The sequence below is a fragment of the Lygodium microphyllum genome, chromosome 21, assembly GCF_053477565.2.
Source record: "Lygodium microphyllum isolate KBCC chromosome 21, Lygodium_microphyllum_v1.1.10, whole genome shotgun sequence".
Classification (NCBI taxonomy): domain Eukaryota; kingdom Viridiplantae; phylum Streptophyta; class Polypodiopsida; order Schizaeales; family Lygodiaceae; genus Lygodium; species Lygodium microphyllum.
This window is the reverse complement of record NC_141155.1, coordinates 40,590,169-40,613,149: the sequence shown is the minus strand read 5'-3', so window position 1 is coordinate 40,613,149 and position 22,981 is coordinate 40,590,169. Positions and strand designations below refer to the sequence as shown.

The 22,981-nt window shown below is 42.1% G+C and overlaps 1 protein-coding gene across 1 annotated transcript; it reads left to right on the top strand.

The window, feature by feature from the left end:
• Positions 1-1,270: 1,270 nt before the first annotated feature.
• On the top strand, positions 1,271-22,770 carry LOC148017915 (uncharacterized). The gene is made up of 6 exons (XM_087661738.1): positions 1,271-2,741; positions 2,923-3,359; positions 21,205-21,366; positions 21,443-21,518; positions 21,743-21,901; positions 22,009-22,770. Exons 1-6 carry the CDS (start codon positions 1,623-1,625, stop codon positions 22,078-22,080), a joined length of 2,025 nt encoding a protein of 674 aa, XP_087517864.1. The 5' UTR covers positions 1,271-1,622; the 3' UTR covers positions 22,081-22,770.
• The last annotated feature ends 211 nt before the right edge of the window (positions 22,771-22,981 follow it).

The following is a 22,981-nucleotide window of genomic DNA, read 5'->3' as shown; positions in this document are numbered from 1 at the left end:
ATGTTTTAAGTTTTGATGCTCTTGTGCATGTCCTTGAGTTAGAGTGTGTGAATATTTAATTCATTTAACTTATCCAACCAAACATTTAAGAGCTAGAGAGAAGGATAGAGGGTACCTCTCATACTTGACGATGTTAGATTCTTGTTGTTAGTGGATGCCATTTGAGCTTTTGAACTCCTTCTTTCTTCTTGCCTCGCTTTGTTGTAGATGGTATTTGTTGCAATCCTCTTTTAGGTCTTGCACTCTCTCACTTGTCTTCTTTTTAATGCACTTTTAGCTCCCTCACAAAAACTTTTTCTCTCTTCATTTTCATCTCCTCTTCCCTTTTTCCCCAATCTACATGTGCAAGCTCTCTTGTCCCCTTCTCTTCCTCTTCTTTCACCCAACTCTATCTAGTTGGTTGTTTTAATAGACATGACAATTAGGTAGAGATGGGGAAAACAATGTTTTCTGTATAACAATAAGGGGATAAGTGTGTGCAGTTGATTGTGAAGGAAAGAAAGAGGAAGAGTCTCCAAAGATTGTGGGGGGGTAGGTGGAGTAAGCTATGGAGGTGTAGGGAGCGCCATGTAGATCATGGTAAGAAGTTGGAGGGTGGAAAGAGAGAAGAGGGGAAAGTGAGGAGGAGAGGCAAATGAGGATGAGAAGGTGTATTTGTGGTGATGGAGGAGTCACATGGAGAGAGGCTATTAAGGTGTGGCGAGGTGGGTGTCAATGGTGAGAAAAAGATGGGTGGTATCAATGAGGATGGGCAAAGAGAGGTGAAGAGGGAAGGATGCTTGAGGGGGGCCTAGAAGAAGGAGTAAGAAAGCAATTTATGTAATAGAAAGCAAGGGATAAGGTTTTCTCAAACACTTGGTGTTGCTTTCTTTCTTTTTAAAATTTATTTATTTTTGTTCATCCTAAAGTCAAAAATAGGCCAAGTTACCTCATATACCACGATCCAATGCTCTTTCTAGAAGTTGTTCATCATGGAGGGTCTCTGTGTGGAATGGGAATGCTAGATGATCTGTAGCAACACATAACACGAAAGCGCATCGAAGTTGGCTTACACTTGCACGTGTGAAAGAGATGGAATTTGTAGTTGGTAAAGAGAAGAGACAATTTAGAGTGCGAGTGTCTCGCAGAGAGTTTAATGGAAGCGTAAAATAAGAAAACAGTCAGCATTATGCATCTTGTTTATGGGCATGGGCTGCCGAACATTTGTCAGAAGGTAGCAGCCTAAACATGCATGCCTTCTAACACGCCGCCTAAACACCTTAAAGCTTTGACGACGACATCATACGTCGCACCCTCTCATCACCGCATCATGCATGCATGCACCAGGTCCTTCTTTTAAAAAAACCATGTGGGTCAAGCCTCGAGAGAGAGCGCCTCTCACTATCTCTCTCTCTCTCCACTGTCGGACACACGCACTGTGGCCGACTGATTGTAACACTCAATCTCGATGGATTTAAGCCCCGAGCAAAATGCCATGGCAGCCACCACAGGGACGATCCACGCGAAGAAGAAGCAGAGCAAGAAGAAGAGGAGGAGGAGAAGAAGAAGAATACTAACGCAGCAATCCCACAACAGAACGTTCTTGAGCGGATCAGCAGAGTCTTTTTGCTTACTCACCTACCATGGAGTATCGTGCAAGCCACCACGATGACCCTGCAACATCGACAAACAACAAGGGGAAGAGAGCCCTGCCATTGCCATCGACACAGGGCGATGAAGATTTTAAGCGAAGAAAGGAAGTGAAAAGCGAAACGGAGGAACAGGCATTCCTAAAGGCCGAACTCGAGGACCACTCACCCCCTCTCCAGCTATCAACACTTGATTTTTTTCAGAATCGGGAGGTTGACAGGCCGGAATACAGGTTAGTCCTGCAGAAGAACGCGATGAATAATATTGATCCACTTGCTTCCCCCCATGGGATGCGCATGCAGGGAGTACAAACGCAGCAAAACACAAGGGGGCCTTTTCTGGAACATGGATCAATGCCATTAGAGGAGGTTCAGCAAATAGAAACAGCTCCATTGCAGAATGTTGTTGTGAGTGATCATCACGCATGCCTGCACGGAGTGCGCCAAGCAGAGGTGGAGGCTACAGGACGACTGGCACCATCAGAAAATACAGATCACGTGGGTCGCAATATTGCTGAAGGGATTGGCGGTGGTGATAGGAATTCCCAACATTTGGATTGGGAAAGCGCAGTGAGGCAAAATGCCCGGTGCCACAGATGGCGAAGATATTATTTTCAGCAGTCCGCTAAGAAAAATGCTCATCGACTAGCAGCCCGTGCCAAGAGTAGTGATCCAGCAGCTGTTGATCAAGGCCCTCAGCTGGCTCAGCCTCCTCACTGGCAGCCAGGAGCTGGTGCCATAATATCTCCCGCGGGCTCTGCAGCAAGCCAAACAACAGGGAAGGCTCCCATCTACATAGATGTGAACTCACTGATCGGCATCGCGGGTAGTGCCGTCTCTATTAAGAGGCCTTTATGTCCCTCCCTAGGGGACCTTTGTGCGGATCTCATTGCGGACAATGTAAATGCTATTGTGTCTCTTGCAAGTGTACCTGATATCCCTAAGGCACGCATCTGCAAAGCCCTTTGTGATAAAGGGAGAATGACATCGAAAATGCTTTCTCTAGCTTTTGCAGGGAGCAAACCTGCCCTCATTGAGATCCCTGATTGTAGTCTCATTACAGAGGCAGAATTGGCAGAATTTTTTTGCAACTTTGACCCTTGCGATTTGAGGGTGGGTCATTAACAACCTTCTCTATTTTAAGCAACCATTGGACAACTTCTCAGTGAATAACCAAGCTTGGCTGAGCATTTGCATCTTCCTACCACTGTTTTTACTTGTCTGGTTCTCAAATTTAACTCTTTTACAATTTGTGTTGCTTGGAAGGCTCATTTAGCTCCGTGAAAATTTTCAGGTTTTGCACTTGCGCTTTTGTGGAGTATCTGTGAGCAAACAATCTTTATCTGTACTTAATGCCAGCTGTCGGCGCTCCCAAAAGCATCTTCTCACATCTCTCACACTTTCAGGAGCATGGAAGCTTGCTGATGACTGTCTGGCAGATCTGTTGTTGGTGTATCCTGAACTCAAACGCCTTGATTTGAGCCAATGCATGGGCCTCACTGATGCTGCAGTGGAGTTTATATCTTGTCTTGTTGGAAATACCTTGGAAAGTCTTGTTCTGGATGATTGTAACATTCTGGATGCTACATTGCTCATCTCCTCTTTAATATCATTAAAGAGGTTGCACAAACTCTCTCTTGCTGGGATAACGTGTGTTACAGATGAAGTCGTGGAACAAGTAAGCATACATTTAGGCCCAAACCTGAAGGAGCTAATATTGGCAAACTGTGGGTAAGTAATTCACTTGCCTCATAGACTGATACTATTGGTGTTTATAGTGCTCTTCTATCTTCAGCACCTTGATTGTTTGTGTGAATGTTGAGGGGTTGAAATGCTGTGGCAAGATGCATGTTTGAATGCATGTGTCCCTCATCGTTTCCAAGGAATCTTTAGTTTGTTGAGCTCGTTACCTAAGGGCCAAGGGTAACATAGAAAAGAGGGGGAAAAAAAGAAACAAAAGCTTGTTTTACTAAAGAATAGGCAGTTGGAAGCATGAAAGGGAATCTTTCATGAAATTTCAACTTTTCTAGAGGTATACATTGAGCAGTCATTGACATTAAATAATATTTCCTAGATGAAAGAGGGCAATAAGATAGGCATGCATGATGCACACATGTATTTGTGCACTCTGAAGAATGCATACACATGTGAATCATGAGCATCGGTGAGAGTATACCAATGCTTCTTCAGTAACATGCTTTGTCGTGCTTGGTGCAAGAGATGCTGTTGTGAATAATTTGGAGTAGGATTTTGTGATTTATGGTTAATTTGGCATATTGCATCTGCATTTCTTTATCTAAAGTCTATACAAAGGCAGCCCTCCTTGGCACGCACACATGTAATATGCTTTCTTTCTCTTCTTGTGGGGAGATCTTGGTAGCTGGCTTGGGGTGAATGTTTGTGTATTCCATACTTATTACTAGCATTGGATAGCTCTTGTGTATCCCTTACTTAGTAAGCTGCTCCTCCATTATCGTGCTTTCATTTTTTGTGCTTGTTGTCTTGACTACTAACTATTATATACATTTTGCGCTGATGTTGCTACTTACTCTTTCTTCATTTTACTTTCCATTATGAGTTTGCCATACTATTATATATAACTTCTGATGTTGCTACTCACTCTTTCTGCCTCTCATTTTTCATTTTGATTCTGCCATATATTTAACATGGTATCGGAGCACGATGTTTTTGGTCCTACTCGGGTAAGTACATTGATAAAAAGGGGTGGGCAGTGGTTTTATCATTGATCATGGTCATGCATATCTATGCTTGTAGGACATTAATGGCATAATCTAGGCATTACTCCAGCTTTTCATCTGGAGTTTATATTCGTGTGTGTTTTGCATCCACCAAAGTGTGGCTCTTGCATATTGGGCTTTTGGAATTGAGAGCCTCATGTATACATTTCTTAGTCCCTTGCAGGGAAAGTGCAAGAATAGAGGCTCAATTGCTTGATTCAGCATTTCTGAGTGCTCTTGAAAGATACCTTTAGCTCTTTGACATCGCTAGCCAAATGAAGTATTTGTGACAAACATCTAGGTCGTGCCTTTTTGCCACAAACTACGCTATAACAATGAGCCTTTATTCCAACACAAAATATACTTCACGATTACATTTTACATGAATTTGATAAGGAGAAATGCTAAGGCATACACAAAGAAATGCAAACAATACAACAACTTGATGAACACAATTTGATGAATGCTTAATGGATACAAGATTGTGCAGAGGTCTAGATGATACAAAAGGGTCTCAAACCTTCGTGTGTCAAGGATTGGGATAGAGACCAAGTAAGGGTGGTGTCAGAGGCACTGAATATAGCTTTAAGAGTGCGCTGCCCTTGAGATGGACCCCAAAATGCAGCAGTAGTAGTCCATCATGGCTAAAGATGATACGGGTAGTGATGGAGAGTGTGAAACACATTCTTCAGGATATGGGATGTTGATGAAGACCGCAGCAGCAAAACACAGGTATGCTGGCCGAAAACGTGGTCTCACAAATAATAGGAGAGGTCCATGATTACGATGTTAGCTTGTTGTTAACTAGTTGTAGCTGGTGATGATGTAGGTAGGCTTTATGGCAGCTGGGAATGTCCTTCAAGAAAGGGTGGCAACATCTAGCAAGTAGGTGGGAGGGTAGACAATAGGGTTTCACTTTTTGGAAGTAGGGAAACACCTTAGGTTTGGTGACAGCTCCTCAAATGGGTATTGGTATAGTAGAAGAGTGGGTGATGGCTGTTGGTTGTGTTGTAATGATGATGGATATCATGGATAATGGAAGATTATACAGTCATATGGGATGGAGATGGGAATAGGAAAAATTAGGGGAACGGAATGGAGGGGATGAGACGTCATACATACATATCATTTTATATTCACCAAATGTCTATCTTATCATGTGGTGGTAATGATGTGTATGGATGTGGACATGGAAAATATGTGTGGATGTGCACGTGAGTATACATCAGCGGGTGTATCATTATGATGCAGGCTATTAGAGATTATAATGTTCTGTCGTGTATATATCTACCATTAATTGATGCAATACTACTGTCTCATTCCAAAATCAAGTGCCTACACTGATACTTCCTTCTTCACACACCTTTGAATCGTTGTTGTTGTGTTTCAAGATGTGGAGACAACGACCTGTTCTTAGAGCTATTATTACTGTCTTTGACTCCTCCTTCAACTCACCTCATTCCTGATCCTTGACACGAAGGTTTGAGGCCCATTGTACCATGTTCAGCATACAATTTGATTGATTGATTCATTCACATTTTGAGTTATCTACTTTCTGTATTTGTCATACGCTTTGAGTTCTCTATCTATGTTTAAGCATTTCTTTAATGAAGCTCTTCAAAGTCCATAGTGACACCATGTGTTCGCTACCATCATCTCTTTGGCCAGGGACCTTTTGGGTGAAAAGAGGGTAGAGTACAACTCTCTCCCCTCTTGGACCCTTTTGGGCTCTAGAGAGCGGGAATTGAGATACTAAAATGAAGGCATGCATTAATATTAAAATATAGTGTGTGAATCATATTTTTTCTCAAAAATAAAAAAGTTTCGGTTTTTTGTTGGTCTTTCATACACATGCTTACTCAAAACACATCCATACAAATTTAGCTAGCATTTTACACTAGTATTACACAAACAAAATATAATCCTTAGCCGAAATCTCTCTTGAGAGAAAAAAATACTCTCTTCTGTTGGTGAAAAATTGGGTGGCTTGCCAGGCAGTAAACACAGATGATGATAATTGATCAGGGCAAGTGGTAGTAGACCCAGGTGCTTGAGGTGATGATAACAGTCGCTTGACGAAGATTGGATGCTGGTGTAAAGACATGCTCAAACAAAGAATGAGAAATAAAAGTGCATGACAAGAATGCAATGAACACAATAGAACTCAAGATGAATAGAACTTAGGAGTGGAGAATGAATGAACGAATAGACTTAAGCTGATTATGAATACAATGAGCCTCAAACTCCCATGTCTGAGGTTGACGAGAATGAGGTGAGTTAGAAGAGAAGTCGGATATATTGATGATAGCTCTAAGAGTTTGTCATATCTTGAGGCTTGAATGGGTCCCAAAACACAACAGATAGATTCTGATAATGTTGATGAATAGGGGGCAGAAGAGTGTTAGCCCAAATTGCTGAAATGCAAGTCTGGTTGGTTGGATGATAATGTCAGTTGATCATGACAAGAGTAGGAGATGACATAGTAGCAAGGTGGCGGCCTGCCTGGCCATTAAAACACAGTGATCAGTAGCTTCAGAAGAGTGCTAGAAGCAAAATGCAGGCTGCAAAAGGATGGTGACCACTGTAGGAGCTAAAAATATAGCATGCATAGTAGACGATAGCTGTTGGAAACTTGGGGAAGGGTGGTGGCTGGGCACAATCAACAAGCTCAACTAACAAAACATAGTGGATAAGTTGCCTAATTTATGGAACATTGGGGAGTACACCTAAACTGAGATATCTGCCAAATGGGGTGTGGAAAGCAGTGAGAAGTGGGCGATACCAATAGATTAACAGCAGATTAATCCAAATGGCAATGGATTATATAGCCCATCAATTCATAGATGAGGAATCGGGAAAAGTTTGTGGACTTGTGAATGGGAAACAAAAGTTTGTGGATTTGAGTTTTTGGGTGTTTAAATTTAAGGTTTTAATGTATAATGGACCTTTTTAGAGCTTAACAGACCCTTTAGCATCCAAGGCATCCATCAATAGGTTCACACGCTTCCTAGCCTTAATTTTAAAATCCTAACCTCTTTGAACCTAAGAGCGTTGAAACCTTTCAAAAACCTTATCGAAGACATTAAATCATTTATTTTCTAATCCCCATGACACCAAAAGTCATTTCCAGATGGCTTTCTTTTTGGAGAAAAGAAAATTTGATTGATAATACCTTGGAGAGAAATCTTCAAGCAAAATATATCCAAGGAGCTATTCAATGTCCTTGACCAAGATCTGATCTAGGTATTTCTCTTTCACTTGTCCACCACAACTTTTGCCATTGTTCACCATTGCCAAAGCTAGGATTATTTGTCATGTAACTTACATTCAATTGACACATGTATACAATACTTGTGTACAACTTAAGTATCCCAAGAGCATTAAGTTAAAAATCATGACCCCTTGATAGACCTTCATGTTAAAACCTTGCAATCGCCCTTGATTGCATAGGAATGATAAAAAGGCATGAGTTACCACTAGAAATGCATGTGACTTGTAGTCAAACTACCATATAGATGTCTTGTGTATGTTTAAAATTCCATCCATTGAAACCAATTACAATCCACACGCATGCATCATAATCACTATTAGAATTGAAGGTAGTATATCAACAAGCTAAAAACCAACCTTTGAACAAACTAAGGCAGAGTAATGCTAGCACCCAACATAAACAATGCTACAATCTCGGAGTCATGGTGGCTTGCCTTGTTGAGGCCACCCGTCTTACGGGCCTAACAAGCCCAAACTAAAGGGCCACCACTTGAGATACTCCTTCGGGAGACAAGTGACGAGGTTGAATGAAGACTAGGACTCCATCGGGTCACTTTTGAGGCGAGTGAGGAAGCAGGTGGTGTTGTGTAGCCCAAGTCTCATGCCCTAATGCCAATTGCACAAGGGAACTCTCTTGCCGCGCGAAAGAGTTTGGTGAGCAATGAGGTTGCTCTTCCCTCCGAAATTGGTCTCAACTAGTGTAATTGCGAGGTGGGTTTAAAATACAATGATGCCATGGTGCACTCCTTCAAGAAATGGCGTAGCGCGTGTGGTGACATGTACGATGCCCACACTTACTCTATCGCAAGGGAGTATGCGGTGATGCGTCTGGTACCTGGGTACACTTGTCGGAGAGGAGTGTATTGTTGGGTTTCATTCACGCTTATGCTCATAGAGGAGTGTCGGTGATCAGTAGGACATTGGGGCACTTTTTACTCTTGGTACAAGAGGTTTTTTCCCCCAGACTTATTCTCTTCTTTTGTATGTGCCTATGTTACACACTTACGGGCACTTATCATGTTTGGGTGTGAACACCCCCTACAACCCTAAGGTTTAAGGGTTGTACTTTGTACTTTCAGCTTACACTCTTTCAGTCTATTGCATTGGGTGTTGTGCTTCACTCCCCACACTGTCTACTGCACTCTCAATTGAGCTTCGATCCTCTCAGCCTCTCACATTTAGTATCAGAGTTGAGTTCAACTCAATTCAGCTCTGCTCAATTCAGCCTTTAAGAGTGTCCGTGAGCTCCTGAGGTCTGCAGCTCGACCTGCTCTACTCTCAACACCTGCAGAGTGCCGCCTTGTGGTGCTCTTCCTAGAGCCTCCCAACGAGCGCCAACAGTCTTGCCCACTCCGCCCGCCTGGACTACGTGCGCCTCCCTAGACTGCTTGCGCCACCGGTCAGCCAAGGAGGCCGCCTGCCAGCTTGCCCATATGTGCAGTGGTTCTGCGTAGCTCTGCCTGTCCGCTTGGGAGCCCACCTGACTGTCCTGCGCCCTCACCAGTTTGCTGCGCTACTCTAGCCACCTGCGCCCCCTCACTTATCTTCCAATGCCCTTGTGGCGTTTCATTGCTCTAGCGCCAACACCCCGTCCTGTCTACCATGCCCACTACTCCCCCTACAACTTGGAAGCTGCCATTTGTGCCCACTGACGATGCAGTCGTCAACTGGGACAGCTCCTGCGACTGTCAAGGTTAGGGTGAAAAGACATTTTTTTAATCAAATTTTTATTTCAAATCTTATTCATAGGAAAGCATTGTGCTTGGGCAGCATATCTGTGCATTTGCAAGTGTTTGGGACACATTTAACGCAGAGATTTTGTGAAATTTTGGGGCTTTTGGGCCTTTTGAAGACATTGGAAAAGGTATTACAATCTCAATTTGAATTAGACTGTTTTTGATAATTTTGGGGCTTTTGCTATACAGTGTTGGGCTTTTGCTCATACAGTGTTATTGAGCATTGAATGCACCTTGGACTGCGTGCATTACAGACAATTTTGACAGAGTGTACCTTAGTGTACTAATTGTAGCAAGCTATTTGCTGTAATTTTTGGAAATTTTGGAGATTTCTAGGTTGGTCCAGCTTGGATATTGCTCTTTTGTTTCTTTTGGCATTGATTATCATGGCAAATCAGGGAGGGGATGTATTATCCAAGGAGGACAGATTAGATGGTAACAACTACTCACTTTGGTCCTTCATGATGAAGAATGTGCTGGTTGCGAAAAATCTTTGGAACTTTGTCAGCGGAGAAGAAGTTAGGCCCGTAGTTGTGGCTCCTGCTACTCCTTTTCCAGGAGGATGTGGACAACGGGCACCTTAGCTTGTTTAGCTTGCTCCACTTCAGCCATTTCCCAAAGATCAGCAGCTCAAAAAGCATGGGATATACGGGATGCATAGGCTTTGTCGCTGATTGCATTGGTAGTTCAACGTTCATCATCCCTCACATTCAGTGTGTAGCTTCTTCATGAGAAGCTTGACTAACTTTGGAGTAGATGTTTGCTGGTAAGAATGAGACTTGCATCTCTTTCTTAAAGAAAGAGCTTGAGACATTGAAGATGGATGAGGGTGATTCTATGCAAGATCACTTGAACAAAATTCAGGACTTCTGTGAGAAACTTATGAATGTCAATGAGTACTTCTTAGATGCACAGCTGATATCTACTACATTGAACTCATTACCTCTTTCGTACTTGGCTTTTCATACAACCCTAAACCTCACCATCAGGATTGCCCCACAACGGATTACTTTTCTTCAGTTAGTCAGTTTGCTTCTAGAGGAGGAGTAAACAAGAAGAAATAGTGGTGTGGATGTCATAGCCTTTGAGCAAGCTTTTATGGCAAGACAAAAGAGCAAAAGCAGCCAAGTAAAGAATGCTCTGTAAAGCTCTAGGACTTCAGGTACTTCATAGGGTAATTAAAAAACAAGGGGGCACGCAAGCCAAGAAGGGAAAATGCCATTATTACAAGAAGCTAGGCCTTTACTGTTGAGATATTAGCAATCACACCTAATGTAGCCTCTTTGTATGAGGCAGTTTGGGATGAAGACATGCAGGCTGCAGGAATCCCATGTGCACAGAAATGGAAAATTGTACCCATTCAACAACTATAAAGCATTGTACTTGACTATCACTTTTCATGTGGAATGAATACATGATGATGATTTTATTTATTAGTTAGTGTCAATCTTGTACTTGTCAGTCCTACACAAGATTGTGTTTTTGAGTCCAAGCTTCCATCTTGGAACCTAATTCACTTGTGTAACAGTTGTGGTCTTCAGTCAATGTCATCATGAGTTTAGTCTATGCTTACAAGCCGCCATAGCTATGCTCTAGATCCCGCGTATTTTAACATGGTATCAGAGCCCAGTGCTTCTCCAGTTCCATTCTACTCTCATCTAGCTCAGCTTGAGCTTAGTCCAGCTCAAGTTAAGTAGGACATTAGGGCACTTTTTACTCTTGGTACAAGAGGTTTTTTCCCCAGGACTTATTCTCTTCTTTTGTATGTGCCTATGTTACACACTTACGGGCACTTATCATATTTGGGTGTGAACACCCCCTACAATCCTAAGGTTTAAGGGTTGTACTTTGTACTTTCAGCTTACACCCTTTCAGTCTATTGCATTGGGTGTTGTGCTTTACTCTCCACATTGTCTACTGCACTCTCAATTGAGCTTCGATCCTCTCAGCCTCTCACATTTAGTATCAGAGCTGAGTTCAACTCAATTCAGCTCTGCTCAATTCAGTCTTTAAGAGTGTCCGCGAGCTCCTGAGGTCTGCAGCTCGACCTGCTCTACTCTCAACACCTGCAGAGTGCCGCCTTGTGGTGCTCTTCCTAGAGCCTCCCAACGAGCGCCAACAGTCTTGCCCACTCCGCCCGCTTGGACTGTGTGCGCCCCCCCTAGACTGCTTGCGCCACCGGTCAGCCAAGGAGGCCGCCCGCCAGCCTGCCCGTATGTGCGGTGCTTCTGCGTAGCGCTGCCCTGCGCTGCCTGTCCGCTTGGGAGCCCACCTGACTGTCCTGCGCCCTCACCAGTTTGCTGCGCTGCTCTAGCCACCTGCGCCCCCTCACTTGTCTTCGAATGCCCTTGTGGCGTTGCACTGCTCTAGTGCCAACACCCCGTCCTGGTCTGCCATGCCCACTACTCCCCCTTCAACTTGGAAGCTGCCATTTGTGCCCACTGACGATGCAATAGCTTGAACATGTGCCACCAATAGCTGGGATAACTCCTGACTGTCAAGTTTAGGGTGAAAAGATATTTTTTAATCAAATTTTTATTTCAAATCTTATTCATAGGAAAGCATTGTGCTTGGGCAGCATATCTCTGCATTGCAAGTGTCTGGGACACATTTCACGCAGAGATTTTGTGAAATTTTGGGGCTTTTGGGCTTTGTGAAGACATTGACAAAGGTATTACAATCTCAGTGTGAAATAGACTGTTTTTTATAATTTTGGGGCTTTTGCTCATACAGTGTTATTGAGCATTGAATGCACCTTGGACTGCGTGCATTACAGACAATTTTGACAGTGTACCTTAGTGTACTAATTGTACCAAACTATTTGCTGTAATTTTTGGAAATTTTGGAGATTTCTAGGTTGGTCCAGCTTGGATATTGCTCTTTTGTTTCTTTTGGCATTGATTATCATGGCAAATCAGGGAGGGGATGTATTATCCAAGGAGGACAGATTCGATGGTAATAACTACTCACTTTGGTCCTTCGTGATGAAGAATGTGTTGATTGCGAAAAATCTCTGGAACTTTGTCAGCGGAGAAGAAGTTAGGCCTGTAGTTGTGGCTCCTGCTACTCCTTCTCTAGGAGGACGTGGACAACGGGCACCTCAGCTTGTTTAGCTTGCTCCACTTCAGCCATTTCCCAAAGATCAGTAGCTCAAAAAGCATGAGATACAAGGGATGCATAGGCTTTGTCATTGATTGCATTGGTAGTTCAACGGTCCATCATCCCTCACATTCAGTGTGTAGCTTCTTCATGAGAAGCTTGACTAACTTTGGAGTACATGTTTGCTGGTAAGAATGAGACTTGCATCTCTTTCTTAAAGAAAGAGCTCGAGACATTGAAGATGGATGAGGGTGATTCTATGCAAGATCACTTGAATAAAATTCAGGACTTCCGTGAGAAACTTATGAATGTCAATGAGTACTACTTAGATGCACAGCTGATATCTACTACGTTGAACTCATTACCTCCTTCGTACTTGGCTTTTCATACAACACTAAACCTCACCATGAGGATTGCCCCACAGCGGATTACTTTTCTTCAGTTAGTCAGTTTGCTTCTAGAGGAGTAAACAAGAAGAAATAGTGGTGTGGATGTCATAGTCTATGAGCAAGCTTTTATGGCAAGACAGAAGGGCAAAAGTAGCCAAGTAAAGAATGGTCTGTAAAGCTCTAGGACTTCAGATACTTCATAGGGTAATTAAAAAACAAGGGGGCACGCAAGCCAAGAAGGGAAAATGCCATTATTACAAGAAGCTAGGCCTTTACTGTTGAGATATTAGCAATTACACCTAATGTAGCCTCTTTGTATGAGGCAGTTTGGGATGAAGACATGTAGGCTGCAGGAATCCCATATGCACAAAAATGGAAAATTGTATCCATCCAACAACTATAAAGCATTGTACTTGACTATCACTTTTCATGTGGAATGAATACATGATGATGCTTTTCTTTATTAGTTAGTGTCAATCTTGTACTTGTCAGTCCTACACAAGATTGTGTTTATGAGTCCAAGCTTCCATCTTGGAACCTAATTCACTTGTGTAATAGTTGTGGTCTTCAGTCAATGTCATCATGAGTTTAGTCTATGCTTACAAGCCGCCATAGCTATGCTCTAGATCTTGTGTATTTTAACATGGTATCAAAGCCCAGTCGAGCATGGCACTGCTTCTCGAGCTCCATTCTACTCTCATCTAGCTTAGCTTGCTAGCTCAGGTTAAGTTTAGGAGCTCATCTCCTTCTCCTTCTCCATTTGACATTGTGGCAGCCATAGCCACCTTGCACCTATCTTGCTTCAAGCTCTTAGATCTTTTCAAACAGACAAGATCTTGACAAGCTTTCTTTTGGAGAAATGTAGCCCTGCTCCTGGAGCTCCTCTCTATAACTTTAGAGGTCAACATTAGGCCATTTCAAGCTTAGCATTGTGATTCTACATAGTTGTTGCCCTTTGTGTCTGCCATAGCGAGACAAACCCTGGCAACTTTGAGGAGCTAGATCTTGCAATAGAGGGCATAACTCTTCACGCTATCTTCTACAAAGTTGTTCTTCTACTCGAGGCGCTTCAGCGTGGCATAGAAATCAACGTGATCAATGTAGAATAAGCTCAGCATTTTGAAAAGTTGACGTCGTTGATAGATCTGTGCCTAGTTCCAATCGTACAGTTTGTTCAGTTCGTACACGCAACAATGTTGATCATTATCATAGGGCTTTTGAAGCTATACATCTGAACTCTCTCTCTCCCAGAGGGTTTCTCAAATTATTACCTCTCTGAGCAGCAATAAGCAAAATACCAATCGCCTGTTCTGAAAACCCTAATCTGCCATAGCTCACTTTCACAGAAGCTCCTTTTTTACTTCATCTACTCACCGATTCCACTACATTGAAGGCTTTGTCACTTAGGTTTGAAGGTACTAGCATAAAATCAAGGAAGGGAAGATTTGATTTGGAAGATCTTGAAGGCTTGGAAGTTTTTTTGAAGATCATCAAGTCAAACTCAAGCAACAAACATCAAAGTTCAAACTAGTATCTTTTGATACTACACTGCCATTGCTTGTGTCTTTTGACACATACAAAGATCAACTCATTGCTGGCTATTCTTTGTCATTTGAAGCTGATTCTTTAACACAAGAATGCCAAGCATGAAGTTTTTTATGTGGATGCCACTCATGGGAAGTAACATGATTATTGTTACTCATTTATACTACATTGGAAAAATGTCTATTCTACTTACAGGAACACATGAAGTTGCTTACATCAAAGAGCAATTAATGAATCCATTTGAAGATTTTGAAGTCATTTTCGCTGTGGTGGAAACGAAGAAAACTTACATGACTTTCAAGTTCATAATAACAAAAGATTCCTAACTTTGGCTAGGGGCTTATTTATAGCAAACTCTAAGCCCTAGACCTCTAATCTTATTACAAAGGCTTTTAGCCTATCATTGGGCTTATTTATTTGTCATTGGCCTTATTTACTTCATTACAGCTTGATACCTTGTCCCATGAGCCGCTTGCTATTGATGATCATTTGGAACACACTAGGAATGAAATTCAACATCCTAAAAGAGTTTCCCCTTGGATCCTCAACACTCTTCGGGGCAGTGAGCAGCCTCTTCCTTTGGCTACTTGCACACGAGTCTCTGCTTGCCCAAAACAAGGTAATCTTCTTACATGTGTATTGGTGGCTACAACATACAACAAAGAACCCTTATGCTATAGCCACGCTTTTTGAAATAATCATTCGGTGAAAGCCATGAACATAGAAATTGATTCCATCCATTAGAATGATACTTGGGAGCTATGTGACTTGACCTCCAAAGTGTGCAACATGTACCAAATGGGTTTATAAAATTAAAAGAAAGTCAAATGGTTTTATTCATAGGTACAAAGCCCAGCTAGTTGCTAAGGGCTATGCCCAGTAGCAAGGAATTGGCTTTGAGGATATCTTTGCTCCTACTATCAAGAGTATTATTGCCCTTGTTGCCCACTTCTATTGGAAAGTACATCATTTGGATATCAAGACAACATTTCGCCATGAGCATCTCACTAGAGAGATATATGTTTCAAAGCCTCCATGATTTAAGATTAAAGACTTCGAGCACAAAGTTTGTTCTCTCAAGAAGGCTTTGTATGGTTTAAATTGAGCTTGATGGGCTTGGTATGCCTGAAAACATTCTCATCTATTGTGTCTTGGCTTCTAGAATAGCCCTAGGGAGTCTACTCTTTGCATTCGACATTAGGGATCTAATTTTATTATTCTCCTACTTTATGTTGATGACATGCTATTCACTAGGACCAATGGTGGTCAAATTGCAACATTCAAGGCTGATTTATAGTAGAGCTTTGCCAAGATAGCTCTTGGTCTACTCTATTACTACTTGGGTATCCAATTTATCAACATTTAGGGGCATTATCATGACACAGTCCAAGTATATTAGACAACTTCTTTAGTCCTATCATTTTGAGGGTTGCAATCGCGTGTCTACTCCCTTAGACTATTTATGCACAGGAGGCCCGATGTTTAGTTTGCTGCCTCATAGTTGAGCATGTTTATGCATAGCCCTTCAATACTTCTTTGGTAGGTAGTGAAGCATGTCTTTCAATATCTTAAAGGCACCAAGGATATTGACCTTTTCTAGTAGGTTGATTCTTTACTCTCTTTGCATGGATATTCAGATAATAGTGATTGGGTTGGATGTTGAGAATTCTTTCTCTCTCATAGTGACGTATGCTTCTTCTTAGGTATATATCTTATTTCTTGGTTTAGTAAGAAGAGAAATACAATTGTTACTTCTAGTTCTGAGGTTTAGAGTAGCGTTGACAACTACAGTGGAGTGTATTTGACTTTGCAAGTTACTTGTAGGTTTATGCACAGTGTTCTTAGATATTACCATTCCATGGAGGGGAGCTTGTAGGCCATCACTTGGGATACACATTGATGCTCTTTAGTCCGTCATCCAGCCTAGGCATTTAAACTATCATTAAATGTAGTTGTTTCCCCTAGTATCCTAGACACTAAGTGACACTAGGTTGGGTTTTCGTATGACAGTTAACCCATTTAGGATTAGGTTTTATTATAAAAAGACACTTTATACGTCACTAGCACATGAGTGTGGCATTATTCATTGTGATTGCTGAAACCAGCCTTCCTTCTCGGATAGGGTGGTTTAACTTGATTAAGCACTTAATTACAGCAATGAGCAAATGAACATAAACTGAAATGCTCACTTTACCCTTATAAACTTGGACAGTGGACACCCTGTTGGCCCCAAAATTGGCGCCCCTTTCGGTATTTTTTTAATTTCAATTGTTGATGGATAAATTACAAGCCGAGATTTCACGATCTCCTTGGCTGATTCAAAAGCCCCTTGCTGTCCCAATAATCAGCAAAGCATTCGGGCGAATTGCCCGTTGATTTTCACCTAGGACTTGCTCTAATGGAACCCCAACTGGTCAAATGCTGCCCCAAATTCACAATAGATGGGCTGGCATCTGAAATCCTCACAATTCCACGAATTTCCGGGGCTGATTTCAGTGTACAATGCCTTTGACTGATGGCACGGGTCCCAAGGTGGCTACTAAACCCTAATTATTGTTGTAATTTAGGGTTTACAGCAGTAAACTCTCTGTTATCCACCAAATTTGGCTGTACTTTGCTACCAATGGCTGAGAATTGCTGAGAATGCTTGAGCATAGATTGGAGGAGATGAGAGAATGCTGTAGAAAGAGAGAAAATCAATTGAAATGTATATTTTGATTCGTAGCTCTGATGACAAATCTGATGGCACCAATAGCTTCGAAAGGGGGTAAAATGCTAGCTCGGCTGGCTGCCAGCTCGGTTGGCGAGCCCTCCTCTTCTACCGCCGCCTCTCTTGAGGTGGAAGAGAAATCTTGCTGCTCTCTGTCCTGTTGCGGCGGGCGATCAGTCCGTCGTCGCCTCTCAGAGCCAAATCTGATCACCTCCTCTCCCTCTACCAAGCTTCGAATGGCTGTACTTTAGCTTTCACCACCCTCCAACAGCCTTCTCCCTAGTTGCATGGGAAAGTTTTGCCAAGTGGTAGCCTTTCTAATGCATTTTCAGCCATTAAATTATTATTTTCAAAATTAAATAATTCTAAAAATTAATTTCAGCCCTTTTGACCCTGCCCAAAATTGAACATGCCTATCTATAGTGAAATTGGCTAGGCCATTTGCAACTTGGAGTGGTTCCCAACCTCTGTTGAGCCTTAGACTAGCATTAATTAATTAATTAACGCTAGTCCCTAGTGTCACCACAGACACTTAGTGGCCAAACAATTGTCCTAGGGTCCAACCTGGCACCAACTGACCACCAAAACCCAGTTGGTATAAACACAACTTTTGCCTTTAACACCCACTGCATCCTTCGGGTCCTTGGCCCGTTTGCATGAAATAACAGCCATGTGCATCACATGTGCTAAATAACCTTGCACATTTGATTAATAACTTAATCAAATGTTACTAGCAAAATTAAAGCATCTCAAAATTTCACGTCCCCATGACAATTGCCTTGAGCCTTGTACTCATTCTAACTCATTGCCTCTCATTTTATGATTGGGTTATTGTGCATTGATTAATTCTTAAATTATATTTAATTCTTTATCAATTAATCGTGCAATTACTTCACACCTCAGCCAACAATTCCAACACTTTCTTTCTTGTTGTACATTGTTCACACTGTGTGTATGTATAGTTGAGTATTGATCCAACACCCATGAGGATGCATTTTACCTAGAATGACCTCTCAAATTGTAATTCTGATGTCAAATCTAACATTGCCAATAGCTTTAAAAGATGGGCAAAGCCCTAATGTGCATGTGAGCTGTCCTCTTGTGCCTTCACATGTCAAGCGGATAAAATATCTGCTCTCCCTCTTTTGCCACGTGGAAGATTATGCCAGCTGCACATTGACCAGAGAGATCCTCTCTCTCTCTCTCAACGAGGGCTTTGGATCATTGAGGCAGGTGATGGACTATGAGGACCAGAGATGTCCGGGCCTTTTCTTATTGGAGCTCCAATGGCAGAGAGTAGCATTGTCACGGGATCGGAGGCAACCCCATCCACATCCACCCCTCTAGAGAGCAGTTACAGACTTTTTCAATATAGTTGACCCCCCAGCCACTGCCTCCCTTACACACTACATCTCCTATTGACAAGCGCCATGGAGGGACATCATCAAGTGGCATCATAGTAGACAGAGCTACAACGTTATGTATAGCAAGATGCCATAGGGTACTTGCTCGGCAACTTAGGTATGCTCTTATGCAACACATTTGCATCATGATTGCTCGTTACAAACAAAGATTACCACGATGACTTAGTCGGAGGTAGTTTGCAAAGCCTCGGTGGATTTTGTACATTGAGAGGAAGATACTCTATACTCTTTTCAGTTTTCCATATTTTTCATTTTCCATTTCAATTTATCATGTAGACCTAGATATAATTCTGTTTTCTTCTTTGATGAGAGATGATGAACGAGTTTTATTAGTTATTGTCTCATAGGCCGTTCTGGCCTTCTAGAGATATTATAGATCGTTCTTTCTTTCTAAAATGAGTGTATATGTGACACCTCCAAAAACAAACAAAAAATCGAAGATGTGGAGTGTCTAAAGAAAAGAAGTCTTTCCACAAACTGTTTTATCACTTTTATGGGGTAGAATGATTAGTGGAAGAGTTTATATAAAATTCAAGTTGAGTCCTCCATGGTTCAAAACATAGATTATGGGACATCTCTTAAGGCAGGTTGGGATTACTCTCTCTCTCTCTCTCTCTCTCTCTCTCTGAGGACAAAGCAAAAAGGTTTGTAGCCAAGCTCTCTGATTTTCATCAACCATCAATGGCATTTGCTACACAAGCAAGTGGGCTAGGCAAAGCATACCTATAAATTAGTCATGGTGGGATGAAGTCAATACCGAACACCCTGCCCGTAGGCCATAGATGGACATGCAAGGCATGCCTTTATGGGTGCATGAGCATAGTTGACAAGGTGCATGCACATTTCTTTGAGGAGTCAGGAAAAGAGGTGAGGTTTCACACAAGAATGACATCCAAATGTGGAATGGGAATGGCACAAGAATCGGGAACAAAGTAGGAACAGGAAGGCCTCATTTTGGGAATGAATACTTCAAAACAGGTAAAATTAAGATATTCTCATATGTTTGGAATACAAATTTGACAAGTTTACAAAGACACTTGAAAGCATCACTTCAAAGACCAAATTGCACTACTGCAAAACTACAATGATTCAGCCCTAAGATCTGAATAGTGCTCCAGTTCAGCCAAAATGATTCAGCCCCAAGATCCAAATTGTACTCCAATTCATGCAGATGATTCAGCCCTAAGGCTTGACTTGGAGTCCAATCATATTTCCATACTTGTCTGCACTTGCGGTGTGGAAAATTGGTCTTGAGAACCTTGTCCAGTTTGGACAGATTGTGCTAGTTTGTCTGACTGGGGATCCAGAAGTCTGTCTCATCATACCATTAGAGTTGGAAGATAGACAGTTTTCCCTCCTTGTCATGTGATCCCATTGCTCTGTGCTAACATCTGTACCTAATGTGTGCATGCCATGATTATCATGTCTAATTTACACATGCAAGTACCTTAATCCTGACTGATATATCAGTCCTTTTTTTGTCATTTGTATGTCGGTTTTGTTTTTTGAAACAGCCTCGTGCACTGGAGAGCTCCTGGACAATGCATGTAGAATCACATTCTTTCACCTTGGAAAGTCATCAGTTTAAAACTAAGATACCAACAAGAAGTTTGCCATCAGAGGTGTTGTTCTACTATTATAAGTGAAGATTGGATTGATGCTTTTCCCATTTCTTAGTCAAGATGTTCCTACAGTAATGTCGCAATGGTTAGTGTGTGCAAATACAGAATTAAGAGGATCCCTTACTCCTTGTGGACTCTCAGTTTGCAATGGTAGGAGTGAAGGGAAAGGAGCATTCACATTATGCAGCCCCTGGCCTTGCTTTCAAACCCATACGGACAAGAAGTCTCCCATCATAGCCGTTATTCTACCACAATGCATAAAGGTTGCATTCATATTTTCCCCCTTTCTCAGTCAAGATGTTCCTACAATGACATCGCAACGGTTCGAGTATGTTAATACGACATCAAGAGGATTCATAACTCCCCATTGTGGAGTAATAGGAGGAAAGAGGAACAATCCTTCACAGTATGCATCACAATCTCAAATAGCCTCTAGCCTGGTTGTCATAGGAAAGAGGAACCATCCTTCACAGTTTGCATCACAATCACACAAACAGCCTCTGGCCCTGTTGTCAAAACCCGTATCCTTGCCATGTTTGGAAATATGAGGTCCTCTCATCTTTAGATCCGTTTCCAAGAAATTTCAAGGATGGCGTGGTTGGCCAATGCCTGCACGTTTTTGGGTCACCTTCAGTTGTGGTTAGTGTTTGCTTATGATGTAAAGGCACCCTAATATATATACTCCTGACTTCAGTCAGTACAATACTTGTCTATTGCTTGTTTTGCTTTCTTAGGCAAGTCTGCGAGTGCCTAAACCATTTTATTTGAGTTTTTGTGTGTTCCATGGCTATCTGTGTCCTTACCAGTGATCAAGCCCTGTCAAGATTTAAGTATGGCAAAAATTCAGTTTCCTTTTTGATTGATAGGAACAATGCAATGTTTGACTTTCGGCGCACGTAGAGCATATGACCATATCTCATTAGCACCATATTTGACATTGTTGAATGAGAATCAAGTGTCATTCTCATCCTGTATCTGTAAGGGAGCTTGCAGGCGATGCTTTTGCATTCAAGAGTCCTGATTTCTCTATTGTGTTATGGCAGCTCCCTGTCCGATAAAGCAATGGTTGCTATTGGTACCTGTTGCCCTAGTCTGGAGGTATTGAGTTTGAAGGATAATATTTCACTCACTGATGTCGGCCTTGCTTCCGTAAGGAATGGTTGCCAGACACTCGAAGTTCTGCTCTTGATGCGCTGTCGGTTCAGGTTTGGAATCCTTTCCCACGCCATATTACCACTGGTTTTCACTCGTAGTTCTAAATTTGGATCATTCTGTTTGCAGTGGTGAAGCAGTTGCTTCATTTATAGCTGCTTCAGGTCATAGATTACGGAGGCTTTCCTTGAATGGTTTGACAGAGGTAAGGTCAGAACAAGGGTCTCCCACAACCAGTGCACCACCCCACCACACTTCAAAGTTCACATTACAAGGCAGTACATGTTCTGGTGCGGAATTCTATGGTTTCCAATACTTTTCCAGCTTGAAGCTTACGGAGTATACCGAGTGCAAGAGAGACATTGAGAATGTGTGCACCATTGTGTATGGTTCCAATTTCTGTCCAGCGCCTAACAGATGTGTTTGCAGGTTACCGACGAAGTTCTATTGGCCTTGGCAAGACATAGCAATGGATTCCTGGAGCAACTAGATGCATCTTGGTGCAGACAGCTATCTGATAAAGGTCTAAGCACTCTAGCCGACTGCTGTCCGAGGCTTTCCAGCTTGAAGCTCTTTGGCTGTACCCAGGTACACACAGCATATTCTATTCTACATGTTCGAAACCTTGGCGCAAAGAAGTGTTTCTGTATCAACGTATGAAAACTTATGGAGGCCTGGTGGGCTTCTGTCGTCAGGTGACACGGAGCTTCATCAGAGGGTATCAAAGCAACCGCAGCAACTCGAGATCTTTGAAGATTTATATTTGACGATGGCTGGTGAGGAGGCAATGGCAGCGCATGTCCTCGTGCATGGGCAGTGCGAGGCTCGCATCAGAGTCTCTCTTGAACTCAGAACTTGGAAGCGTAGGAAAGTTTTACTTGTTTGATGGGTTTTCATCGTTTTGTAGTCATTTTCAACGCACTGACAAATTCTTTCGAGAACTGGCAATTTTGCACTCCCACATTCATTGACGGGCCAGATGCCCATCTTGATTATTGCATAGTAAACATGGGTCTAGAAGGGCGAAATGATAAATATACTTGTTTAGGGAAATCACCATTTAGAACTCGTGTACTGGTGTTGGTACGAGAGAAATCCATAATGTAGCCCTCAAATAAAATTTTAAGAGGAATGCCTTACGAGCAAGGGCAAAGAAGAGGTATCAACAATATCATCTTGTAAGGATCCATTGTCACCTTAAGGATCTAGAAACCACAAACCAACACATTTTCTCTTGTTGGTTTCTGGTTTCTTTTAAGAATACCCTTCAGGGTCATAATCTCCTTCTAAGGATCCATTATTGTATGACGATCTCTTAGATTTTCCTAGCCTTATTGAAGATCACATTTGCATGATTAGACATTTATGACAATTGTTGAATTTTCTCAAAGACTCTTGGAAGTTGCCTTTGATGGAGGAACCCATTTAAGCATTTATTTTGAACTTCCATCTCCTTGTCATAATCTACCAAACTTGATTTAATGGAGAATTTTATGCTTTATTTTTCCTTCACAGTGTGGGGATTATGAAGGAGAGTTAGTGAGTACTTGCATAGTAAACCCTAGGTGAAACGTTTACGTGCCACTTCAAGGCCCGACTCCTAAATGCCAAGAAAGTGCCTAGGGGCATTTATATCAACGCTACACTTTCTCTCTTGCAAAATTGTTT

Coding starts and splice junctions, on each gene's coding strand:
- LOC148017915 (XM_087661738.1), top strand. CDS start 1,623: ATGGAGTATCGTGCAAGCCACCACGATGACCCTGCAACATCGACAAAC. Junction 2,742..2,922: donor TTGACCCTTGCGATTTGAGG/GTGGGTCATTAA, acceptor GAAAATTTTCAG/GTTTTGCACTTGCGCTTTTG. Junction 21,519..21,742: donor CCTTGAATGGTTTGACAGAG/GTAAGGTCAGAA, acceptor ATGTGTTTGCAG/GTTACCGACGAAGTTCTATT.